This window comes from Spinacia oleracea, chromosome 6 (genome assembly GCF_020520425.1).
Source record: "Spinacia oleracea cultivar Varoflay chromosome 6, BTI_SOV_V1, whole genome shotgun sequence".
NCBI classification, from domain to species: Eukaryota; Viridiplantae; Streptophyta; class Magnoliopsida; order Caryophyllales; family Amaranthaceae; genus Spinacia; species Spinacia oleracea.
The window spans coordinates 23,260,173-23,286,588 of NC_079492.1; the positions used below are offsets into that span (position 1 = coordinate 23,260,173).

General features: G+C 40.4%; 2 protein-coding genes and 1 non-coding gene across 3 annotated transcripts; 2 read left to right on the forward strand and 1 right to left on the reverse strand.

Moving 5' to 3' along the window:
* Positions 1–582: 582 nt before the first annotated feature.
* On the forward strand, positions 583–2,075 carry LOC130463794 (uncharacterized). Its single transcript, XM_056833039.1, has 4 exons — positions 583–960; positions 1,059–1,274; positions 1,360–1,629; positions 1,742–2,075. Exons 1-4 carry the CDS (start codon positions 676–678, stop codon positions 2,066–2,068), a joined length of 1,098 nt encoding a protein of 365 aa, XP_056689017.1. The 5' UTR covers positions 583–675; the 3' UTR covers positions 2,069–2,075.
* Positions 2,076–19,025: 16,950 nt separating this feature from the next.
* Positions 19,026–19,526, reverse strand: LOC130463004 (uncharacterized). The gene has a single exon (XM_056832014.1). The coding sequence runs from the start codon at positions 19,524–19,526 to the stop codon at positions 19,026–19,028; it is 501 nt and encodes a 166-aa protein (XP_056687992.1).
* A 1,427-nt stretch (positions 19,527–20,953) lies between these two features.
* Positions 20,954–21,059, forward strand: LOC130464589 (small nucleolar RNA R71). Its single transcript, XR_008924975.1, has one exon. It is a non-coding gene; the product is annotated as a small nucleolar RNA R71 (small nucleolar RNA).
* Positions 21,060–26,416: the final 5,357 nt, after the last annotated feature.

Here is a 26,416-nt window from a genome sequence, read left to right on the forward strand (position 1 = left end):
ATTCCTTAGGTTGTTTGGTTCAAAGTTGGGTTCGAAAATGTCATTTTTGCCTAAAAATGACCTAGGAAAACGTCATTTTATGGGTTAGAATCGAAATAATGACAGCATGCATGATTGATGGTGTCTTTCATGGGTTTCGATCTGTTCCAAAATGTTGCAAAGCTCTGATCAGTTCTGTGCACTGATCTGCATAGTTCTGATCTGAGCTGTGCAGATCAGTGCACAGAACTGATCAGAACTGACCAGTTCTGTGCACTGATCTGCACAGCTCAGATCAGAACTGTGCAGATCAGTGCACAGAACTGATCAGAACTGATCTGCACTGATCTGCACAGTTCTGATCTAAGCTGTGCAGATCAGTGCACAGAACTGGTCAGTTCTGATCAGTTTTGTGCACTGATCTGCACAGTTCTGATCTGAGCTGTGCAGATCAGTGCACAGAACTGGTCAGCTCTGATCAGTTCTGTGCACTGATCTGCACAGTTCTGATCTTCGCTGTGCAGATCAGTGCACAGAACTGGTCAGCTCTGATCAGTTCTGTGCACTGATCTGCACAGTTCTGATCTGAGCTGTGCAGATCAGTGCACAGAACTGGTCAGTTCTTTATTTTTATTTTAAAATCCTGCTTTTGAAGGTATGTAATTTTGATGATTTTCCAATGCAGTAGCGTCAGGCATGGATGAAGATCAACACGCAAATTCAGGTCCTTCTAACAAATCACCAAATCAAGTGCCCCAAAAGCAAAAAAAAAAGCCAAGAGGCCCTACAAAAGGAATAAAATCCATGCCCGGGGTTCCAAGAATAATTGAATGGGATCACTTGGACCGACCCACAGGGAAATGGGCAACGGATTACAAGAATCACATTGGCGAGATAAGTCGCGCAAAGGTTTCAATATTGATCAGAACCTGGGAAGATGTTTCACAAGGAATAAAAGACACTTTGTGGGAAGACGTCAAGGTAACCGGTTTTATTTTGGAAATTCAGTTGTACATATCTACGTGTCTTTTTCATGTGCTAAAAGACTTTCTTGTTCCTTTTCTTTTTCTTTCATTTAGAGAGAATTTCATATCACAGATGAAACTAAGAAAGAAGTTGTCTTAAAGAGTTGTGATAAGCGTTGGAGGGAATTCAAATCAAGATTGACGACTGGTTGGATCCGGGGTACAAGAAAAAGGCCAAAAGATGAAAAGATGCCATATGATTTGTATAGTTATATAACTAAGGATATATGGAAGGAATTTGTGAAGATACGTACCTCCGAAGAAGCTGAGGTATAAAAATTATTCTTATTTAAAGTCTTGTTATAATCTAAGTTTTATTTTGTTGTAATAATTTCTTTTACCCCCCTAAAATTAGGAAATAAGTGAGAAAGCAAGACAAAGTCAATCTTTCAACATATATCCTCATCATATGGGACAGAAATCATATGCTGAAATGACAAGTGAATGGCAGAGAAAAGGGTACATTCCCTCAGTTTCTTCGTCATCTGAAGGTTCCTCTGCGTCTACAATTTCTTCAAGTTTGCCGAGTAGGACATGTTTATGGCTTCTTGCAAGATCGGTACCAGATGAGAAAGGAAATCCTTACTTGCCGGATCAGGGCACACAAAAGGTCAAAGAAAATATTGTAAGTTCATTTAACAATTTTGCGTAATGTTGTGATTCCTCTAATTTCATATATGTTCTTAACTATGAAACCAAGTGTTGAACTTTTCTCAAAACCATTTGATTTCATGTAGGATGAATGGAAAAGGAAACAAGATGAAGGGGAATTTGTTCCCAAAAGTGCACGAGATGATGTCTTATCTCGTGCACTTGGTAAGACTAAAGAAGGGAGACCACTAACATTTGGTGGTGGAGTAGGCATCAAAGCTGTGTGGGGGACCGGAGAGCGGCGTAGCTTTCGACGGTATGGAGATGCGGAGATGGAGGAAATGGAAGCAAGAGTGACCAAAAGGGTCAAAGATGAGACAATACAAGAGATGAACTCCAAGATGGATGCCATGGTCATGGAGAAATTTATCACATTTGCTAAAGAACTTGGTGTCCAAATACCAAGCCAATGAGGATAGACGCAAATGTTCATAGTAGTTGTCGTTCCGGGGGTTTAGATCCATTTGCCGACATTACGGTATGATAATTTGTGTTTTTCAAGTAATTTGTTTCTAGTTAATTCTATTGAACTTTTCTAACATGTTACATTGTATTTGCGTTATTGTTCAAAATAAATAATAAGGAACCTGTCCCGTGCCATCTATACCTGAACATAGGCTCGGAGAAAGTCTTTGTTGCCTATGGTACCATATGTCCAGAGTTGCTCCTTGATCACCACAACGACGTCACGTCCGATAACGTGAAAGTGAGCGTTGATGATTTTGAGCCCGCGTACAAAGAAGCTCCCGTCCCCGTGCCTTCTCAATATATTAAGAAACTTGCTCAAGCTCATGGTACCTTCACTCAGTGGCCAAAGCATTTGGTGTCGCTTATGAATGAGGAGGTAACTAACATATGCATGATAATTTGAAGTAGAACTATTATACCATGTATGCTCACTAATATGTATATCGTTATTTGAAAATCATACCTCAGGTAAACAAGCCTACAAGTAAAGAGCCTAAAGGGAAAGGGAACAAAGGGAAAGAGATAGTGGTTGGGGGAAGTGGAACAAAAGCGTCCAACACTAAATCAAAAACCTATTTCCTTGAAAATTATAAAGTGCAAAATTTGAGTGGTAAGTGCAATGTGATGAAAACTATGATGTTGGGATTAAAAGAAGGGGAGCACGTTAAGGTACATTGCACTAAAAGGACATTCAATATGGAAAAGGACTTTGAAATTAGTGTCACCGTTGAAGACACCGATCAACTTCTCTCGGGAGCATGGCTCAATATATCAATAATACAAGTTTTTGTTACGTGAGTTACCTAAATTCATATTTTGCCCCTAAATTTGATTTTTATGATTGTCTTAACGTTCTTACACTCTATATTATAGGGCTTTGAGTGAGTTGTGTTTTCACGATGATTGTCACCCCAATAGTATTGGATTCATGTGCCCGGAGATGATCTCGGCCACCATGTTAAAGTCCGATGCAGATCGAATTCTATTGTACATGACGAGGTCCATGAGTGCACTTAGTTCTAAGACATTCATCTTATGTCCATACTACGAAAAGTATGAAAATTACTTTGAACTTCGTTTTTAATTGATTGTTATAAATTTAACTTTTTTTTTTCTAACTACATACGTTTATTGTTTGTATGTAGGAGTCACTGGATGCTTTTAGTTCTTTGCTTGTCTAAACGTGAGGTCTACATATTTGATTCTCAACAGAAGAAGAGAAATTTGATGATTAAGGAGCCACTAAACAAGTAAGTAAAGTATGCATATGAAAATGCCATTTTTGCCTAAATTTTTGCCTAAGGTTCTTTAGTTCAAAGTTGGGTTCGAAAACATCATTTTTGCCTAAAAATGACCTAGGACGACCCAAATAGCCTTGAATGTGAAATAATAGATTGTAAAGGGCCTTAGAAAGTTATAACTATGCATATGAGACGTGTAATAAGTTTGAAAACATTCCTTAGGTTCTTTGGTTCAAAGTTGGGTTCGAAAACATCATTTTTGCCTAAAAATGACCTAGGACGACCCAAATAGCCTTAAATGTGAAATAATAGATTGTAAAGGGCCTTAGAAAGTTATAACTATGCATATGAGACGTGTAATAAGTTTGAAAACATTCCTTAGGTTCTTTGGTTCAAAGTTGGGTTCGAAAACATCATTTTTGCCTAAAAATGACATAGAACGACCCAATTAGCCTTAAATGTGAAATAATAGATTGTAAAGGGCCTTAGAAAGTTATAACTATGCATATGAGACGTGTAATAAGTTTTAAAACATTCCTTAGGTTCTTTGGTTCAAAGTTGGGTTCGAAAACATCATTTTTGCCTAAAAATGACCTAGGACGACCCAAATAGCCTTGAATGTGAAATAATAGATTGTAAAGGGCCTTAGAAAGTTATAACTATGCATATGAGACGTGTAATAAGTTTGAAAACATTCCTTAGGTTCTTTGGTTCAAAGTTGGGTTCGAAAACATCATTTTTGCCTAAAAATGACATAGAACGACCCAATTAGCCTTAAATGTGAAATAATAGATTGTAAAGGGCCTTAGAAAGTTATAACTATGCATATGAGACGTGTAATAAGTTTTAAAACATTCCTTAGGTTCTTTGGTTCAAAGTTGGGTTCGAAAACATCATTTTTGCCTAAAAATGACCTAGGACGACCCAAATAGCCTTGAATGTGAAATAATAGATTGTAAAGGGCCTTAGAAAGTTATAACTATGCATATGAGACGTGTAATAAGTTTGAAAACATTCCTTAGGTTCTTTGGTTCAAAGTTGGGTTCGAAAACATCATTTTTGCCTAAAAATGACCTAGGACGACCCAAATAGCCTTGAATGTGAAATAATAGATTGTAAAGGGCCTTAGAAAGTTATAACTATGCATATGAGACGTGTAATAAGTTTGAAAACATTCCTTAGGTTCTTTGGTTCAAAGTTGGGTTCGAAAACATCATTTTTGCCTAAAAATGACCTAGGACGACCCAAATAGCCTTGAATGTGAAATAATAGATTGTAAAGGGCCTTAGAAAGTTATAACTATGCATATGAGACGTGTAATAAGTTTGAAAACATTCCTTAGGTTCTTTGGTTCAAAGTTGGGTTCGAAAACATCATTTTTGCCTAAAAATGACCTAGGACGACCCAAATAGCCTTAAATGTGAAATAATAGATTGTAAAGGGCCTTAGAAAGTTATAACTATGCATATGAGACGTGTAATAAGTTTGAAAACATTCCTTAGGTTCTTTGGTTCAAAGTTGGGTTCGAAAACATCATTTTTGCCTAAAAATGACCTAGGACGACCCAATTAGCCTTAAATGTGAAATAATAGATTGTAAAGGGCCTTAGAAAGTTATAACTATGCATATGAGACGTGTAATAAGTTTGAAAACATTCCTTAGGTTCTTTGGTTCAAAGTTGGGTTCGAAAACATCATTTTTGCCTAAAAATGACTTAGGACGACCCAAATAGCCTTGAATGTGAAATAATAGATTGTAAAGGGCCTTAGAAAGTTATAACTATGCATATGAGACGTGTAATAAGTTTGAAAACATTCCTTAGGTTCTTTGGTTCAAAGTTGGGTTCGAAAACATCATTTTTGCCTAAAAATGACCTAGGACGACCCAAATAGCCTTAAATGTGAAATAATAGATTGTAAAGGGCCTTAGAAAGTTATAACTATGCATATGAGACGTGTAATAAGTTTGAAAACATTCCTTAGGTTCTTTGGTTCAAAGTTGGGTTCGAAAACATCATTTTTGCCTAAAAATGACCTAGAACGACCCAATTAGCCTTAAATGTGACTACTACGTATATAATTGCATTTACATGTGTAAATAAAGTATATAATTGCACTTACATGTAAAATATTCTTTGCATTTACATGTGTAAACAAAGTATATATAATTGCATATTTTATCGAATGTGTAGTGCTTTTCGGAGTTACAAGAGACTAGGTGGACAATCTAAGGGAACTAAATTAACATGGATTCCAGCACAGGTATATATATATATATAATTAGTTTATTATTTACCTAAGAAATAAGTTTTTCAAAATTATAACATACAATGTGATAGAAATTTTACTTGTGTTATTTATTTTAATGCATTTAGTGTGCTCAACAACCGGGATCACTAGATTGTGGCTACTACGTCATGCGTTTTATGTACGACATAATAATGAATCATGGTAATAGTCAAGATCTTACTAAGGTATGTTCTCATAAACTACGTACTTTATATAATAAATTGAAGTACACAAAACTATTATATTGATCAATCGTTGATAAATTGAATTATTTACACTTTTTTAGGATTTTTCAAGAACATTGCCCTATTCACCGGAGGAGATTAATGAGGTGAAAGATTTTTGGGCAGATTACTTCATGAACAATGTCGAATTTTTAGCTTAATTTGTAATATGAACTTGATCTCTAGCTAGCTACGTACCTTTGTTGTAATAGTTTTATGTTTGTTGTAACATGTTGGTTGATCGATCTATGACGAATTTAATTGCCTTTTATTGGGAACGTTAATTACGTTGTAAACTTTAGTGACAGGTATTAATTATAAATGTATTCCCGGTATTGGGAATGAAGCGTCTAATTTCAAAGACGATCATGTCGGAATTTCCAACTAAAATATTAAAAAACGAATATTTTTTTTAAAAAAAAAAGTCATTTGCAACGCACGTTAGCTCAATGTGCGAGGCAAATGACTTAATTTTTTGGCGCTAAAATTGTCATTTGCAACGCACATTTAGCTAATGTGCGTTGCAAATGACTTTTCAGCACCATGCCTAAAAAGTTATTTGCGTCGCACATTTAGCTAATGTGCGACGCAAATAACTTTTCAGGCATGGTGCTGAAAAGTCATTTGCAACGCACATTAGCTAAATGTGCGTTGCAAATGAACCTTATTTGCGTCGCACATTTAGCTAATGTGCGTTGCAAATGACTTTCAGCACCATGCCTGAAAAGTTATTTGCGTCGCACATTAGCTAAATGTGCGACGCAAATGACTTTTAGTCATTTGCGTCGAGAGCTTTTGCCACGCACGATGTGCGACGCAAATGTGCTTAAAAGTGCGATGCAAATGACCCTTTTTCCACTAGTGCCAGACTGTGATCTGAAATCATCTTTGTCGGTTTGGAAACTTGCGTCCGTATAGCCTTTAACAATTAATTCATTATCTCCACCATAGACCAGGAAGTCATCTTTGTGCCTTTTCAGGTACTTCAGAATGTTCTTGGCAGCAGTCCAATGCGCCTCTCCTGGGTTTGACTGGTATCTGCTCGTAGCACTGAGTGCGTACGCAACATCCGGGCGTGTACATATCATAGCATACATTATTGAACCAATCAATGATGCATATGGAATCCCATTCATTCGTCTACGCTCATCAAGTGTTTTTGGGCACTGAGTCTTGCTTAGAGTCATTCCATGAGACATGGGTAGGTAGCCTCGCTTGGAGTCCGCCATCTTAAACCTATCAAGCACCTTATTGATATAAGTGCTTTGACTAAGTCCAATCATCTTTTTAGATCTATCTCTGTAAATCTTGATGTCCAATATGTACTGTGCTTCTCCTAGATCCTTCATCGAAAAACATTTCCCAAGCCAAATCTTGACAGAGTTCAACATAGGAATGTCATTTCCGATAAGTAATATGTCGTCGACATATAATACTAGGAAAGCAATTTTGCTCCCACTGACCTTCTTGTATACACAAGGTTCGTCCGCGTTCTTGATAAAACCAAAGTCACTGACTGCTTCATCAAAACGTATATTCCAGCTCCTGGATGCCTGCTTCAATCCGTAGATTGACTTCTTTAGCTTGCATACCTTTTTAGCATTCTTTGGATCCTCAAAACCTTCAGGCTGTGTCATAAACACAGTTTCTGTTAAAACGCCGTTTAAGAAAGCAGTTTTGACATCCATCTGCCATATTTCGTAATCGTAATATGCAGCGATTGCTAACATTATCCGAATAGACTTTAGCATTGCTACTGGTGAAAAGGTTTCATCGTAATCCACACCGTGGACTTGCCTGTAACCTTTTGCAACCAATCTAGCTTTGAAAACTTCAAGTTTCCCATCCTTGTCCTTTTTCAGTTTGAAAACCCATTTGCTTCCAATGGCTTGGTAGCCATCTGGCAAATCGACCAAATCCCATACTTGGTTTTCTGACATGGAGTCTAATTCAGATTGCATGGCTTCTTGCCATTGCTTGGAGCTAGGGCTCGTCATAGCTTGTTTGTAAGTCGCAGGTTCATCACTTTCAAGTAATAGAACGTCATAGCTCTCGTTCGTCAAAATACCTAAGTACCTTTCCGGTTGAGATCTATATCTTTGCGATCTACGCGGGGTAACATTTCTAGATTGACCATGATTCTCACCAGATTCTTCTAAAGATCTCTGAGTTTCATCCTGAATGTCATCTTGAGCATTCTCTAGAGTTTGTTGTTCGACTCGAATTTCTTCGAGGTCTATTTTTCTCCCACTTGTCATTTTGGAAATGTGATCTTTCTCCAAAAAGACACCATCTCGAGCAACAAACACTTTGTTCTCAGATGTATTGTAGAAGTAATACCCCTTTGTTTCCTTTGGATAGCCCACAAGGATACATTTGTCAGATTTTGGATGAAGTTTGTCTGAAATTAATCGTTTGACGTATACTTCACATCCCCAAATCTTAAGAAAAGACACATTTGGAGGCTTTCCAAACCATAATTCGTATGGAGTCTTTTCGACAGCTTTAGACGGAGCTCTATTTATAGTGAGTGCAGCTGTATTTAGTGCATGTCCCCAAAATTCTAATGGAAGTTCGGCCTGACCCATCATTGACCTGACCATGTCTAGCAAGGTTCTGTTCCTCCGTTCCGACACACCGTTCCATTGTGGTGTTCCAGGAGGAGTCAATTCTGATAGAATTCCACATTCTTTCAGATGGTCATCAAATTCATAGCTCAGATATTCACCGCCTCTATCAGACCGCAGTGCCTTAATCTTCTTGCCTAATTGATTCTCTACTTCACTCTGAAATTCCTTGAATTTGTCAAAGGATTCAGACTTATACTTCATTAGGTAGACATAACCATACCTACTGAAGTCATCAGTGAAAGTGATAAAGTAGCTGAAACCACCTCTAGCATTTGTACTCATTGGTCCACATACATCTGTATGGATTAAACCCAATAGTTCATTTGCTCTTTCTCCAACTTTAGAGAAAGGTTGCTTTGTCATTTTGCCAAGTAAACATGATTCGCATATACCATAATCCTCTAAGTCAAATGGTTCTAGAATTCCCTCCTTTTGAAGTCTTTCTAAGCGTTTCAAGTTTATATGGCCTAATCGACAATTCCACAGAGAGGTGAGATCTGAATCATCCTTTTTGGCCTTTTTGGTATTTATGTTATATACTTGTTTGTCGTGATCTAATAAATAAAGTCCATTGACTAATCTAGCAGATCCATAAAACATCTCTTTAAAATAAAACGAACAACTATTGTCTTTTATTAAAAAGGAAAATCCCTTAGCATCTAAGCAAGAAACTGAAATGATGTTTTTAGTAAGACTTGGAACATGGAAACATTCTTCCAGTTCCAAAACTAGCCCGGAGGGCAACGACAAATAGTAAGTTCCTACAGTTAATGCAGCAATCCGTGCTCCATTTCCCACTCGTAGGTCGACTTCACCCTTGCTTAACTTTCTACTTCTTCTTAGTCCCTGTGGATTGGAACATAAGTGTGAGCCACAACCTGTATCTAATACCCAAGAAGTTGAATTAGCAAGTATACAGTCTATAACGAAAATACCTGAAGATGGAACGACTGTTCCGTTCTTCTGATCTTCCTTTAGCTTCAAGCAATCTCTCTTCCAATGCCCCTTCTTCTTGCAGTAGAAGCATTCGGATTCAGAAGTGGGTTGACTGACCTTCCTCTTTACAGATTTGGCGCCAGTTTGCTTAGTTGGGCTGGCCTTGTTGCCACCTTTTTTAGCATTCCTATTCTTTCCAGATTTCTTGAACTTGCCCCCACGCACCATAAGCACATCCTGCTTATCACTTTTGAGAGTCTTTTCAGCGGTCTTCAGCATACCGTGAAGCTCAGTGAGCGTTTTGTCCAGACTATTCATACTGTAGTTCAGTTTGAACTGATCATACCCGCTATGAAGAGAATGGAGGATGGTGTCTATAGCCATTTCCTGAGAAAATTGCTGATCCAGCCGACTCATATTCTCAATGAGTCCAATCATTTTGAGAACATGTGGACTTACGGGCTCGCCTTTCTTAAGCTTGGTCTCAAGAATTTGCCTATGAGTCTCGAATCTTTCTACTCGAGCCAGATCTTGGAACATGTTCTTCAACTCACTGATGATTGTGAAAGCATCTGAGTTGATGAATGTTTTCTGCAGATCCGCACTCATGGTGGCGAGCATTAGACATTTCACATCCTTGTTGGCATCAATCCAACGATTGAGGGCTGCCTGAGTGACCCCGTCGCCTGCAGCTTCGGGCATCGCCTCATCTAGGACATACTCCTTTTCTTCCTGCATAAGAACTATTTGCAAGTTCCTTTGCCAGTCAAGGAAGTTTTTCCCGTTCAACTTCTCCTTTTCGAGAATTGATCGAATGTTGAATGAATTGTTGTTTGCCATATTAAAAACTACAATTGAAAAGAATAAACAAATAAATGATTCCTGAATAAATGATTCTCTTAATAAACTTAAATTCTAGCATTCATGCATAATTCAATGTTTATTAAGCATTTTATTCAAGTTATGTGTTCCGGCAGGTGTGAATAAAATGATTCCAAGATCCTAAAATCATTGAAGAACTAAGCACAGTTTGTCGACTTAATCCTAGAACATCTTAGGTAAGCAAAAGCCTTTTGCTAATAGTCTAGAAACTATTCTTGGTTGATAGGTACGTCTAAGGACTTATTAGGTAAACCTATCGATTTTGCCACGACATAAAAGGACTCCTTACTTATATCGTTGAGTTTCACCAAAACTAACATGTACTCACAATTATTTGTGTACCTTGCCCCTTTAGGACCAATAAGTAACACCTCGCTGAGCGAAAACTATTACTAGATTGATGTAAAGGATATCCAAGCAAGTGTATATTTTGGCATGGCACCTTTTAACTCAATTTTTTAAGTTTGGAACTTAAGGCTCTTACTATGTTGGTTAGATTTTAAGTGAACTAAAATCCTTAATCATGGAAAATAATCAAGCTTTTGATCTCATGCATTTTAAGACATATTTAAAAGCAATAAATAACTTAAAACATGCATAAGATAAATGTGATCTAGTATGGCCCGACTTCATCTTGAAGCTTTAACTTCAAAGTCCGTCTTGAAAATCTCCGTGGGAGGCACCATTTTCTTCAAATAGGATAAGCTATAACTAATTACAACTATTTGATGGTTCGCAGACCATATTTGAATTGAAAAATAACTTTGGTACTTTAGACCAATTACATTCAAATTAATGGTACGCAGACCATATTTTCTATCCTATTTGGGCCATACTAGTCACTTCATAACCTGCAAAACAGTACATATACAATATATACCATTCACCCATTCATTATCATGAATGGCCCACATAGCTGGTTAGTAAAACACATTATGCATCACGTAAACATTTGCAGTAATTAATCAAGGGCACCAATAATCTACCAATTATCCAGTCCTTATTAATTCTAATCAAGTTGTTTTAACCTTAAGGATTTGTAGACCTAATCAAGAGTTTATGACTAAAAAGCGCTCCCACTTAAACCAATAAATTCATATGCTTTACTAATTTTAAACATAAAAATGTATTTCTAGTCTAACCGGAAACATACAAATTTAATTAAAATTTAAAGCTCATATAAATTTATAATTGAATCCAAAAAGTTTAATTTAATTTCAGTCGTTATTTAAATTAATTCATGATTTTAATTTTAGTAAAATAATTAGAATAAATAATATTTATTATAATTACAAAATTCAAAATTAAAATCCAAGAAACTAATTTAAATTATTAATTTTAAAATTAATTAAAATTACATGAACTGAAATTTTCAAATTAAACATTCAAAGCGATCTAATCGTTACGCAAACACCCTACGCATTGCACGCCCATGGGCCGCACGCACACAGCCATCGCTGGCCATGTGCGCGCAGCCCATGCGCTCGTCGCATAGCTGCTGCATCTCCATCGCAAGCCATCGCACGCTGTGGTGCTTGCTGCGCGCGCGCCAGCGCTCGTCGCACGCGAGCCATCGCTCGCAGTGCGCGCTCGCCAGCGCTCGCTGTGCGCGCGAGCCATTGCTCGCTATACGCGCGAGCCATCGCTCCCTGTGCGCGCGACATCGCTCGCTGGGCGCGCGACATCGCTCGCCGGGCGCGCGACATCGCTCGCTGGGCGCGCGACATCGCTCGCCGGGCGCGCGACATCGCTCGCTGGGCGCGCGACATCGCTCGCTGGGCGCGCGACATCGCTCGCTGTGCGCGCGAGCAACGCTGGGCGCAGCGCTCGTGGCACGCGAGCTTGCGCTCGCTGCGCGCGAGGCTGCGCGCTCTTGCGCGAGGCAGTGCGCGTCGTGGCGCAGCTCGCTTGCTGCCCACACGCGACTGCCTAGGCTTGCCTTTCGCCCATGCCCATTTGTTCATAGCTCGTGGCCCACGACACAAGGCAGGGATGCTGCCTTGTGCTCGTGCACTACGCCCTTGCTCATTGCATTCGTGCCGCACGGGCGACGAGCTCCCTTGCTCGTCGTCGCATGCCCGCACTATACAACACCCCATAAGGGTAACACGAAGCGTCCATTGCTTTGTGCGTGCAAGTTATATGAACGAATCGCATAAAAATTTAAAATTTATATTTAAAATTAATGACAAATTAATAAATAATATTAATTTCATAATTTTAGGGCGAAAAATCGAAAATTTATTATTCAATTGATTTCCGATTGTTATGGATTCAAGTCTAGGTCATAAAAATTTAAAATTTATCATAAATTTACAATTTTTATGGTGGTTTTTAATCATAGGTTTCTAATTAAATTATAATTAATTATGAAAATCAAATTAATTCTAAATTATTCTAATTTTCAACAAATTAATCATAATTACAAATTAGATTGCATAATTAACAAGGCTAGGCATTCAAACTTGTTAAACATATACAGTAGGTCAATCAAAAATTCAAGATTTATCAACAAGAATCGCAAATATTTAATTTAACATCTTAAATTTACGAAATTTTGCTTTCGAAAAACTAAAACTTTCGAAAAGTCATAGTTAGGCTTCGAATTTGAGAATTCTGGGTTCGGCATTTATGTCGCTCTTAGCCTAGGAATCCGACCGCACAAAACTGGAATCTCCTTGAACTCCATTTGCACTACCTGTTCGGGCGCACAAAACGCCACTCGACCGCACAAGCCCTGTTTTGGCTCAAATTCACTTGTTTTCCATCATTTTTCATCAAGATCACCTATAAAGCACAAGATGGAACAAAACTTATAAATCTCACACAAAAAGTTATAAAAACTATAAAAAAAGCATAAAAACTAACATAAAATCCTAGGCTAAGAGCGACATAAATGTCGCTCATCAAACTCCCCCAAGCTAAGCGTTTGCTAGTCTCTAGCAAACTAAACTTAACTAAGGAAGAATGAGAAACTAATCAGATTCTAAAAATTTACCAAAATCAAAATCTAGCAAATCTAATCAAGGCAAAACTAAAATGGAAAACACAAACCAAGAAAAGAAAGAAAGAAAAGAAGAAGAAAAGAAAAGAGAAGAAAAGAAATTAAACTACAAAATTCAAGATGGGCTTTATTATGGAACAAGTATAGAAGAACACTAATATTACTAATCAAATAAATGAGTACACGCTAACTAATGTCCTAAACCGAGTGAAAGATTCGAGCATCAAGCAAAGTGAACTAAGGGTAAGCACTAGTCAATCCCCCTACATCCGGGCATACCACGTCAAATCTCTAGATCTTATCCACCATTGAGAATAGCGTCTCAAGACACCGCGAAGGCACCAGAAAATCAACATTAGGCTACCCGACATCTTAGCATGAAAACCTTGTTCCTTATGCTTGACCAAATCCTCCCTCCACCGACAATGACTCAACTCTAAAGGGTCAAGAGGGCTTTTAGGGCGTAACGTAGGCTAGGGGTAAGGCGCGGAACAAATTTGGCCATTTGGTGCTCATACCTAAAGTGAAGCGCAATGATAGAACTAAACTCAAGCATTTTGAACCAAACACAAACTCGTACCACTTATTTGGGGTACCCCCAAGCTTATTCAACAACAATTCTAAACTGCAACTATTTTTTTGCGTGTTTTCCTTGATTTGATTTTCCTCTTTTTTTGTGTGTTTCAAATGAAACTTTTCATGCCTTGTTTTTTCTCTATTTTTGGCTTTTTTTCAAAACTTAACTCTCTTTTTTTGCTTTTGCAACAATTATTCACTATATACAACATTCTTCCAAAACTTTGCCATTCATACCAAACAACATTCATTCCTCAACTTTGCATAATTACTCCAAAACAACAAGCATCATAACTCTAAGTTTCACTATCACTTCTAAGGGTGAAAACAAAACAAAGGCTATTAGGCTTGTAATGTGCTCATAAGAAATGAAGGGTCAAGGCTCAAATGGCTAGAAAAGGGGCAAATGCAAACAAAAACATATGAGAAAAATAAGAAAATAGAGTCCTAAACTAAAAAGAAAAATAGTCACCGAAAGAAATGCCTCTATCGTCCCCTAAAGTAGTTCGGTCGCGGTCTCAGGAAGGAAATGGTCAAACTCGGGAGACAAGAAAGTCAATGCTAAGGATCCATACCACTCAATATATGAAAATGTGTTTGGGCTTATTTTTGAGCATGAACCTCACAAGGGAGAAAATACCATTCTCTCCGGCTTCAAATCACTAGAGAAATCGACACCATCTTACCACAAGCCAAGAGTTCATAACGCATGTTACCCATAGTTCAACCAACTTTCTTGACACCAAATCCTAGACTCGACCCAAGACAATAAGAACCTTGTAAAAATCTACCAATTAGGAATAAAAGCATTCTAATCTACAAGTTCCAATTTTATATGCCCCAATCAAGAATATTGCCTAAGAAAACCTAGAAAAACTTGCCTTGACAAAAAGGAAATCAAAATAAAAGAAAAAGGAAGAAAATAAGAAAACACACCAAAAAGGGAAACAAAAAGAAACAAACAAAACAAACTAAAAGAAAAGAAAGTAAAATCAAACTAAATCAATCTAAAAACAAAGAAACAAGCACATAATGGTATGATTCATAGCAATGAGCATCAACAAGTAGCCAACCACAAAACAAAACTCCCCCCAACCTAGAATTAGGCCATGTCCTCACGGCCTAAAACCAAGCAAGGAGGGGCACAACTACCCATCCAACCAAATGCCCCAACATGATGTATGCCCGTCCCCCAAAGTATGCAATAGAGTTAGAAGGATGTTACCGGAATTGTCGTGGGAGAAAGTCCCGCAAAGAGCCGTTAAAACCCGAACAAACTCACCAAAATAAAGACGGGTAAGGCAAAAGGTGGAAAGTGTGAACCCACCGCGATGAAACATACCAAAATAATGCTCAAAAGCAAGCAAGAAAAAATGTTAGTAGACAAGGGCCAAATGGCCAAAATACACCAAAAGTACCATCATAGACTCATCATTATCATATGTACAACCACACGAAGTGGCAAGAAGACCAACAACACCAACAAGCATCAAAAGATCCCTAAGCAAACCCCCACCCCGCATTTCTCCCCCAAGCTAATCGCAAGCATACCATCACATCAAGATGGGGGAGAAATGGAGTGAATTCTAAGAAGAAGGACCCGGGGCATGCGCCTTACCCTTCGAGTCATAACGCCTCCAATAGTCATCCCGCTCAAGGCGATGAGCAAGAGCCTCATCGGCGGTGAACGGGGTGGAATTGTAGGTGGGGTCTACATCGGGCCCCGAAGCATCGGTATAAGGCGGCCAACTATATTCGGGCCGAAGGGGGTAATTTCCATGGGGTGGCTCTCCTCGGGGACCATCCCAACCTCCCGTGTAACCCCTAGGCCACCCGGTGAAATCCTCGGGCCAACCATCTGGCCGATCTACCGGTGGGGAAGTGGGATACATGGGGTCACCGCGGTAGTCACTCCCGCCCATCATGGTATAATCATAAGGCGGAAAAGAGGGAGGAGTGACACCGGGTTGGGATGGGCCTGCCAATACAGGTAGGTGGGTGTACGCTCCTCATTCCAACTAGGGATGGGCCCTTGTTGGGGAGGGTGATAAGGATAGTTGACATAGGGGGCAAAGTCCCCTTTGTCAACATGGAAGTCGTACACCCGCCTACCGTAGTAGGACGAGTCAAAATCGGGATAAGAATCTCCCGTGTGGCTCCCTTGAGGAACAAGAGAGGCCAAGGTACGAGCTTGGTCCTCTTGCCCTTGCAAGATAGCCGCAAGGGTGGATTGCAAACCCGTCAAATCAAAAGGAGAGGAGAGAAGTATACCACCCGCATTCGGGGAAGGACTTTGAGGCGGACCTTGAGGTGGACTTTGAGGAGCTTGAGTGGAGGTGTTGGTGGACTTTGAGGTAGTGGCTTTGGCGGCGGCAGCGGCGGCGAACTTCTTATGCCGTGGAAGCAAGAAACGGACACTCTCGGACCAAGAAGTGATGAACGGGTGCAGAAGAAAGCACCAATCCGCTTTTTTCACAAGCCAAATCCATTGCGTCTCGTTGGTGGTGTAGTGGAGCCAAGTAGCATTATACATCGCCCGGATGTTTAAGAACTCACCACCGGCCACGGAAGGCAAAGCATCCATCTCTTTGCCATGAGGGTTGTTCGGTAGAAGCCGAACAAGAAGAGTGAGCATGCCACCAAGGAGGATGTCGGATTTGTTCAAATGGCTATCCCGCACCTCAATGATCCGGGAAATGAGCAATTGCCCGAAATCGAGCACACCTTGCTTCTCTTGAGTGGCCAACCACAGACCACCAAGTTCCGTGCCCGACAAGGCACCGGTAGCTCCCTTAGAGAAAAGGGCATAGATGAGGAGGCGGCTCATGATCCGGATGGCCGGATGATGGAATGAGGAAGACTTAGCCGAGGCGGAGAAGAAATCTCCATCGTCTCCGGTGAGCTCTCTCCACCAAATGTTTTCATTATAGTCATTAGCACACTCGGCCCTTGGATTCAAGATGTAACCGATATTCGTTTTGATGGAGAAGAGGGAATTGATTTGGTTGTTATTCAACTTGTATTGGCGCCCGAAAATTTGGAAGCTCAATTCCACTACTTTGTCACCATCCTCATCTTCTACAAAGTTCTTTCGAGCCGAGGAGAGGAACTCCAAAGTCACCCTTTTGTATGTAGGGGCACTCATCTTTGCAAACTCTTCCCACCCTAGGCCCTTGAGTAACTTGTCAACCTCGACCTCAACCCCCAAGCTACGAACGCTTTCCCGATGAAAGAACTTAGTGGGCTTAATAGTCCTCTTGGAAAGGACCTCAAAGAAATGCCAAGAGCGTTGCTCGGTGAACTCAATTCCGTAAGTTTCCATGTTCGGAGGGGTTGGTGCCGTTGTTGCTTTCCTCTTTGATGAAGAGGTGATCGCGACCTCGGTTGCGGCGGGGTTCTTCTTTGATCGCTTCGGTGCCATTGAAATGAGTTGATGCTAAGCAAAAATCTACAAAACAAAAAGAAACAGACCAAGACACACAAAGAGGGATAAACTAAGTTAGTTCACAATCTAGGACAAACGAACAACTACAAGAGCTCTAAACATTACACAAACTCCTCAACAAGCTTGAACTAACCACATTACTCCATACTAACCACCACAAACAATCACCATTACTTCCACAAACAAATAAAATCAAAGTATCCCAAAATCTCATTAAATCATCTCAAAAAAGTCTAGAGCTTAAATGGAACAAGGAATTAAACATGCAAAGCTCATCTAGACAATTAAAGACTAAGCATAACACAAACATGCATCAACTAACGCCCAAAAATCAAAAATTTCAGAAAATTCAAACATTTTATGAACATGGTGAAAATGGAATGAAAAATAAGAATTAAGGGAAAGAAATCATCACCACAAGCAAAGGAAGTGGACTAGAATCGATCCCAAGATGCCTCTAGAGCTCCAATTTACCACACACACAATTGAGAACAATTTCACAAAAAACCTAGAAATTAAAAAATCTGAAATTTTGGGGATTTTGGGGGTTGGGATGAATGAGAATGAGAGAATTTGATGAATGGGAAGTGAAATTTGTGAAGGAAAGTAAGTGAAATTGATGAGGAGTAGTAGTAGTAAGTGAGAGAAGAGAGTAATGGAGAAGTGAGAGAATGAGATTCGGACAAATGAAGAAGAAAAGAAACTTGCGAATTTTCGAATAAATGCCTGCAATGGCAACCCCGCCAGGCTGTGCGATCGAACAGAATAAGTCGTTCGGTCGCACAGACCTGTGCGATAGCACGGTAAAGATCATTCGGTCTCACAGACCTTGTGCGGTCGAATTTTCAGAGCTGTGCGATCGAGTGCCAAAGATTTGCCATTCTGCCTCAAAAACGAGTTTTGTGCGACCGAACAACAGGACACGTTCGGTCGCACAAAACAAGATTTTGCACTATTTTCACAAGCTTCCTATTTAAATCGAAAATGAAACTAATTAATGGAAATTAAAGCACAAAATCAAATAAAAACTAAAGCTAGGAGTTAGACAACCGGGTTGCCTCCCGGGTAGCCCTCGTTTAACGTCATTAGCTTGACGAATCCCCCCAAAGCTCATGGGGGGACAAGAATGAGACCAATACACGGGTTGCCTCCCGGTAGCGCTCGTTTAACGTCATTAGCTTGACGGGCCCCCCCCCCCAAAAGGTCAAGGGGGGTCAAAGACAACCAACCTTGGGTCAACACTAGTCAACATGAATTTCTTTGCCCCTTTGGGCACAAAGATCTTACCGACATCACCATTCAAGAGGAGGAAACCAAATAATCCACCAACATGCCCCTCCTCGGGACTCGATGGACTCTTAGCTGACTTCTTGGCTTTCTTAGCCGATCCATGAAACACTTTGGAGGGTTTAGCTTCATTATCATCATCAACATGCATTTCAAATATCTCGGGGATGGTTACAACATCTTCAAGCTCATCCCCAAGCGCCTTTGGGACTCCATGGACATTCTTGTCATCAAGAGAGGACCTAGCAAGCTCATTAGCACACTTAGAAACATGAAAATTGTTAGAAGAATTAGCACAAGAGTGGTTGTTCTCAACACAAGCAAGAGTGTCAATTTTCATGCAACTTTTCATTTTAGAGCAACAATGTTCATCAATTGCAAGCTTGAAACTAGCCTTCGCGTCTCCCCGCTTTCAAAGTGATTAGTCCTTCTTGCACATCGATAAGAGCACCCGCGGTGGCCAAAAATGGCCTCCCCAAGATAATGGGGGTATGGGCATCCTCATCAATGTCCAAGACGACGAAATCCACAAGGAAAGTAAGCTCGCCAACCACTAGGGGAACATCCTCAACCTTGCCAATAGGATACTTGACCGAACGGTCGGCAAGTTGCAAGGTGATGTTGGTTGGGACAAGATCTCTAACGTCAAGCTTGGAAAACACCGAATAAGGTAGTATAATAACGCTAGCACCCAAATCACACAACGCATTGCTTATTTCAAGCTCCTTAATAGCACAAGGGATAGAAAAACTTCCCGGGTCTTTGAGTTTGGGTGGCGTTTTGTTAAGAATGATAGCACTACAATTCTCGGTGAGGTTCACCGTCTTCTTTACGTCAAGATCTCGCTTCCCACTCAAGATTTTCTTGAGAAATCTCGTATAAGAAGGCATTTGTTTCAAAGAATCCGTAAAGGGGATAGTGACATACAATTGTTGAAGAATCGCAAGAAATTTTGCGAATTGCACATCCCATTTGTGTCTATGGGGATAGGGGGAGAGGAGGAAGAGGAGTCTCCTTCGACTTATCACCATCACTCATGTCGTCGACACGAGACTTCTCTTCCGCATCATCACGGTCCAAGGACTCATTTCCCATAGAACCCTCACCCCTAGCGCTAGGAGCTTCAACATGCATAGCACTATCATCTAAGGTCTTCCCACTCCTTGTCACAATGGCATACAATTGCTTAGGAGGTTGACCTTGGGGTGGGAGACTTGTATGCACTTGTTGCTCTTTGATAGTGCTAGCTAGTTGAGCAAGTTGGGTCTCAATCATCTTCAAGTGAGTGTTGGATTGTTTGAATCCATCCTCAAACTCGACATTCTTCTTGGCTTGCGCCCCCACAAACGACTCCATGAGAGCCTCAAGATTAGACTTGAGAGGCGGGAGTGGTGGAGGTGCAACGCCATAACCACTAAGGTTTGCTTGATATTGGTTGCTAAAGGTCCTCGGTCCATTGAATTCGGGAGGTGGCAATTGAGATGCACCATAAGGAACTCCCGAGTTCAAAGGATAACCCCCACTTGAGGCACCCCTAAATTGCCCATAAGAGTAGTTATAACCCCCTCCACCTTGATGGTTGGGATTATAACCCCCTTGGTTGTATTGGCCTTGATTGCCAAAACCTTGAGCTTGACCATAGGGCGCTTGGCTTTGATAGCCTTGTGCTCTATAGCCAGCTCGATTTTGGCTATCATACCCACTTCCTTGGCCATAGCCTTGGTGGGGACCATACATGGAGGGCCCTCTAGGTTGCCTAGCAAAATTAGGATTGTTAGGGTTATCATTCCTAGACCTCTCATTGATGGCATTAGCATACTCTACATCAAACTCTCCTTCATACGAAGGGCCATAATCCACAAATGACAAGTTATGAACTAAGGGGCATGCATCGGGGGAATGACTATAGTCTTGGCAATTTTCACAAAAGAATGTGCTCGGAGGCATTGAGCCATAAGAACTAACCTTGCCCTTCCCCTTAGAGAGAAGAGTGGCCGAGGGAGGAGGGATTGTAGACGGTGATGGCGATTGGCTTGGTGTATTTTCGAGCTTCTCCAAGCGTGAGGTAAGCTTCTCTATCATCCGTGCTTGCTCTATGGTGTTTACCGAACCCTTACCATATTCACTCCTACCTTTCCCATCATAATTCCTTGTGCCTACATGCCAAGATTGTTAGTTTTGAACTACATCCTCAATGATATCCTCTATTTGATCCTCAGTTTTATTCATAATGGGGCGTCCCGCGCCCGCATCAAGACTTGTCTTCGAACTTGGACTCAACCCCAAGTAAAATGTTTGGAGCAACAACCATTTAGGAATTCCATGGTGTGGGCATTCCCTTTGGTACTCCTTGAAACGATCCCAAGCTTCGAAGAGTGACACATCTCGCTTTTGCTTAAAGGATTGGATCTTGTGGCGACACTCCGCCGTCTTCCCATGCGAGTAGAACTTGTTTAAGGATGCACTTGTCACTTCGGTCCAAGTGCGAAGTGAGTTGGGCTTGACCTCCTTGTCAAGCCAATCAGTTGCTCGCCCAAGTAGAGAGAACCGAAACAATGTCAACCTCACATAATCCGATGTGACACCATTGTGCTTGATTGTGTCACAATAGTGCTCGAACTGTTTGAGATGTTCGTGAGGTGATTCATTACTCTTCCCACAAAAAGGGTGGCTTTGCACCAAATTGATCAAGGCGGGCTTGATCTCAAAGTTGTTGGCACCCGTTGTTGGGGCTTGAATACCACATGTATCTTCGAATGCCCCCGGTATTCCCAAGTTCTTAACCGGGAGCGCCATGTTCTCAAACACTTTCACACTCTCTTGTTGTTCCTCACCAACACTCAACGATGCGAATCTGTTATTGCTTGATGAGCTAGACCGTACACGCCTTTGTCTCCTAAGTGTCCTCTCCAATTCAAGGTCAAGAGGATGGAGGATCCTTTGACAAGCGTGCCCCCTAGCAAACATACAAACTCAAGAAAAACCGTGAGCAATGCCAAGGAAAAAGAAAGCTAAGAGAAATTGCAATGTTTTTGTATTTTCTAATGATGAACTAGTCTCAACTAAAACTCAAAAACAACAACCTAACCTAACCTATGGTTCCACAATCTCTTGCTAAACCTAACCTATGGTTCCACGTGATTCTAATCGAATAGCATTTGCAACTACCAATCAATTAGCATGGATGTCCTATCATCAAATCATATTTAATCACATGAATCAATCAACAATCAATCATCAATTTCCCCTAATTAATCCCCTAGATTCTCCCCTTTCCCTAACCTAATTCTACTCACTAATCATTCTAGAAATTAAGCAATCCATTAATTCTAAGCTAGCAAGCATGAAATTGAAGGAGTAAGAGAAGAGAATTTAAGAATTCAATTGCACAATCAACTAGGAATTAAGAATCAAAGTAACTTCAATCAATGAAATCAAGAATTCAAGAAATTAAGGAATTGAAGAACAATCAACAACAAAGCAAGAGCAAGAATTAAGAAACTAAGAATTAAATTGCAAAATTGAAGAAGAGTTAAGAAGGATTACAAATTGAAGCTTGAATGGAGGAGAGTTTCTCTCTCTAGAATTGCTGAAAATCTACTTTTAGAATCTCCAATTATCAAGTAAAATTCTACTTTCTACAAAATAAATCGAAAAATCTATTTATAAGTTTCCCCAAATAGAAGCTAGAATTCGAATAAGAGCAACCCGCGCAACCATTCGGTCGCACAGACCTTTTGTGCGACCGAACGTAAAAGAATTCGAGCAAATACTGGGTCTTGTGCGAGCGAAGGCAGCAAAGAACACTTCCTTCGTCATGTGCGACCGAACGAAGAACCCTGTTCGGTCGAATGGGATTTCTTTGGCTTAGGTTTGGCAAGAGATTGTGGGCCTATCTTGTGTGATCAAATGGCGGTGCCTATTATATGCTAGTTAGTTTAATCTAGGATTAGGCGAAAGCTCTTCCGTGGATTAGATGCTTATCTGTTCGACAGCACAGAAGCCTGTTCGATAGCACAGACTGCAGGAGCTGCGTGTTGCTATGGCTGCTTCTATTCTGCTGCGTGCTGTGCCATGGCTCTTGCTCGTGGCTGTGCTGCACTGCTTTGCTGCCTTGCTGCAAGGTTGTGTACATTGATGTCCCATATGAAGGAAATAATGCCCTTGGTCCAAGTATGCATTCTATGTTAAGTCTAATAAATGCGGTTCAGTATTAATTAACAAGTTAATAATTCAGTGAGATCAAGTGAGCTGAATGCCTAGCTAGAGGCCGCTTCAGTTCAAGTGGAATTAATGATATTAATCCACAGCTTACTCTTGACTGAACCCGTAGGGTCACACAAATAGTACGTAAACGGATCAAGTATTTAATGGCATTAAGTACTCCATCTATGAATATTCGGAATCGACGGATCTTGGTTTCAGTGGGAGCTGAGATCGTCACAGGCAAGAAATAAATACTCCGGAAACGATGATATTGCCGGAAACAGAAATATGGATCGTATCGGAAATATAAATATTATCCAAGTCGTAGATGTTGCCGGAAACGGAAACATGGTACGTATCGGAAAATATTATCGGAAATGGAAATATTACCAGAATCGGAAATATTACCGGAAACGGAAATATTGTCAGAATCGGAAATATTATCGGAATCGGAAAATAATTCCGGAAACGGAAATATTAAATATTTGTTCGAAACGGAAATTAATTCCGGAATCGGAAATGTTAAATATTGTTCGTATCGGAAATGAATTCCGGAATCGGAAATTTAATCGGAAGCGTATCGTACGAATAAGCATCGGACGAGGCCTGCCGGACGAGGGCCCAACACGAAGCCAGGCCATCGCCCAGCAAGCCAAGCGCGCCACACGAACAGCCAAGGCCACGCCAGGCCCAGCGCAAGGCCAGGCCCAGCAGGCCGTGGCAGCGCGCACAGCGCGCGCAGCGCGCGCAGGTGCTTGCGTGGGCTTGTAGCTCGCGTAGGCCTCGCTGCGTGGGCTGCTCGCACGCACGCGCATGGGCGGCCCATCGTGGCTGCCGTGTGTGTGTGCGTAAGTGTTTGTGTTCATGCACGATTCCTAAAACGTGCAGAGTTCGGTTAATGATTAAATTCCTAATTCTATTTGATAAATTAATTAATTAGAGTTCTTATAGGATTCTATGTTTAATTAATTTGTATCTGAATAGGATTCCAATTCCCTTTCCATACCCCTATAAATATGTGGCTTGGGTTCACAATTTATAACGAGTTTCAAAGTATTCAAAGTGAGTTTTTGAGAGAAAAATTCAATCACACATCTTGCTCAAAAGTGCCGAAAATTCTAGTACCTTAAGGGCGATTCTAGTTGGTCAATCTTAAGGCGGATCCGGACGTGCTGTGGACTATCTACGGAGGGACGACAGTTGGAGTCCTAAAGACTTGTTCTTGTTCGGTTCGGGCGCAGCTAGGGAGGGCACGCAACAAAGAGTATGCATCTAAATTATGCTATATGATTATGTGTAAATAATATGTATTCCTGGGTTAATGGTTGTTTCCGCATGATTTATGTAATATCATATGTATCATAACCTAACAGTGGTATCACGAGCCCCTTATTATTTTCATAATCTAATTTGCATGAACATGGTTAAATATTACAAATTTGCAAGAATTAAAAGGGGTGATTAATTTTCGTAATTGTTAATTAATTGCAAATTGCGTTTATTTAATTATACGTACGCAGTTTTTCGGCAGTTTCTTCGTTACTCATCCAAATCGAGTGATTTTTGTGTCAATTCCGCATGTAAAAGGCATTCTAAAATTTTGACAAAAATAATTTTTTTCTGCCGAACCCAGAATTCTCAAATTCGAAGCCTAACTATGACTTTTCGAAGGTTTTAGTTTTTCGAATGCAAAATTTCGTAAATTTAAGATGTTAAATTAAATATTTGCGATTCTTGTTGATAAATCTTGAATTTTTGATTGACCTACTGTATATGTTTAACAAGTTTGAATGCCTAGCCTTGTTAATTATGCAATCTAATTTGTAATTATGATTAATTTGTTGAAAATTAGAATAATTTAGAATTAATTTGATTTTCATAATTAATTATAATTTAATTAGAAACCTATGATTAAAAACCACCATAAAAATTGTAAATTTATGATAAATTTTAAATTTTATGACCTAGACTTGAATCCATAACAATCGGAAATCAATTGAATAATAAATTTTCGATTTTTTCGCCCTAAAATTATGAAATTAATATTATTTATTAATTTGTCATTAATTTTAAATATAAATTTTAAATTTTTATGCGATTCGTTCATATAACTTGCACGCACAAAGCAATGGACGCTTCGTGTTACCCTTAAGGGGTGTTGTATAGTGCGGGCATGCGACGACAAGCAAGGGAGCTAGTCGCCCGTGCGGCACGAATGCAATGAGCAAGGCATGGTGCACGAGCACAAGGCAGCAGCCCTGCCTTGTGTCGTGGGCCACGAGCTATGAACAAATGGGCATGGGCGAAAGGCAAGCCAAGGCAGTCGCGTGTGGGCAGCAAGCGAGCTGCGCCACGACGCGCACTGCCTCGCGCAAGAGCGCGCAGCCTCGCGCGCAGCGAGCGCAAGCTCGCGTGCCACGAGCGCTGCGCCAAGCGTTGCTCGCGCGCACAGCGAGCGATGTCGCGCGCCCAGCGAGCGATGTCGCGCGCCCAGCGAGCGATGTCGCGCGCCCAGCGAGCGATGTCGCTCGCACAGCGAGCGATGGCTCGCGCACACAGCGAGCAATGGCTCGCGCGCACAGCGAGCGCTGGCGAGCGCGCACTGCGAGCGATGGCTCGCGTGCGTCGAGCGCTAGCGCGCGCGCAGCAAGCACCACAGCGTGCGATGGCTTGCGATGGAGATGCAGCAACTATGCGACGAGCGCATGGGCTGCGCGCACATGGCCAGCGATGGCTGTGTGCGTGCGGCCCATGGGCGTGCAAGCGTAGGGTGTTTGCGTTACGATTAGATCGCTTTGAATGTTTAATTTGAAAATTTCAGTTCACGTAATTTTAATTAATTTTAAAATTAATAATTTAAATTAGTTTCTTGGATTTTAATTTTGAATATTGTAATTATAATAAATGTTATTTATTCTAATTATTTTACTAAAATTAAAATCATGAATTAATTTAAATAACGACTGAAATTAAATTAAACTTTTTGGATTCAATTATAAATTTATATGAGCTTTAAATTTTAATTAAATTTGTATGTTTCCGGTTAGACTAGAAATACATTTTTATGTTTAAAATTAGTAAAGCATATGAATTTATTGGTTTAAGTGGGAGCGCTTTTTAGTCATAAACTCTTGATTAGGTCTACAAATCCTTAAGGTTAAAACAACTTGATTAGAATTAATAAGGACTGAATAATTGGTAGATTATTGGTGCCCTTGATTAATTGCTGCAAATGTTTACGTGATGCATAATGTGTTTTACTAACCAGCTATGTGGGCCATTCATGATAATGAATGGGTGAATGGTATATATTGTATATGTACTGTTTTGCAGGTTATGAAGTGACTAGTATGGCCCAAATAGGATAGAAAATATGGTCTGCGTACCATTAATTTGAATGTAATTGGTCTAAAGTACCAAAGTTATTTTTCAATTCAAATATGGTCTGCGAACCATCAAATAGTTGTAATTAGTTATAGCTTATCCTATTTGAAGAAAATGGTGCCTCCCACGGAGATTTTCAAGACGGACTTTGAAGTTAAAGCTTCAAGATGAAGTCGGGCCATACTAGATC

What these genes read in the sequence shown, in the direction of transcription:
- LOC130463004 (XM_056832014.1), bottom strand. Translation starts at nt 19,526, where the DNA reads ATGCCTTCTTATACGAGATTTCTCAAGAAAATCTTGAGTGGGAAGCGA.
- LOC130463794 (XM_056833039.1), top strand. Translation starts at nt 676, where the DNA reads ATGGATGAAGATCAACACGCAAATTCAGGTCCTTCTAACAAATCACCA. An exon ending in CTTTGTGGGAAGACGTCAAG is followed by an intron (nt 961 to 1,058) that starts GTAACCGGTTTT and finishes TCTTTCATTTAG; the next exon opens with AGAGAATTTCATATCACAGA. An exon ending in AAAAGGTCAAAGAAAATATT is followed by an intron (nt 1,630 to 1,741) that starts GTAAGTTCATTT and finishes GATTTCATGTAG; the next exon opens with GATGAATGGAAAAGGAAACA.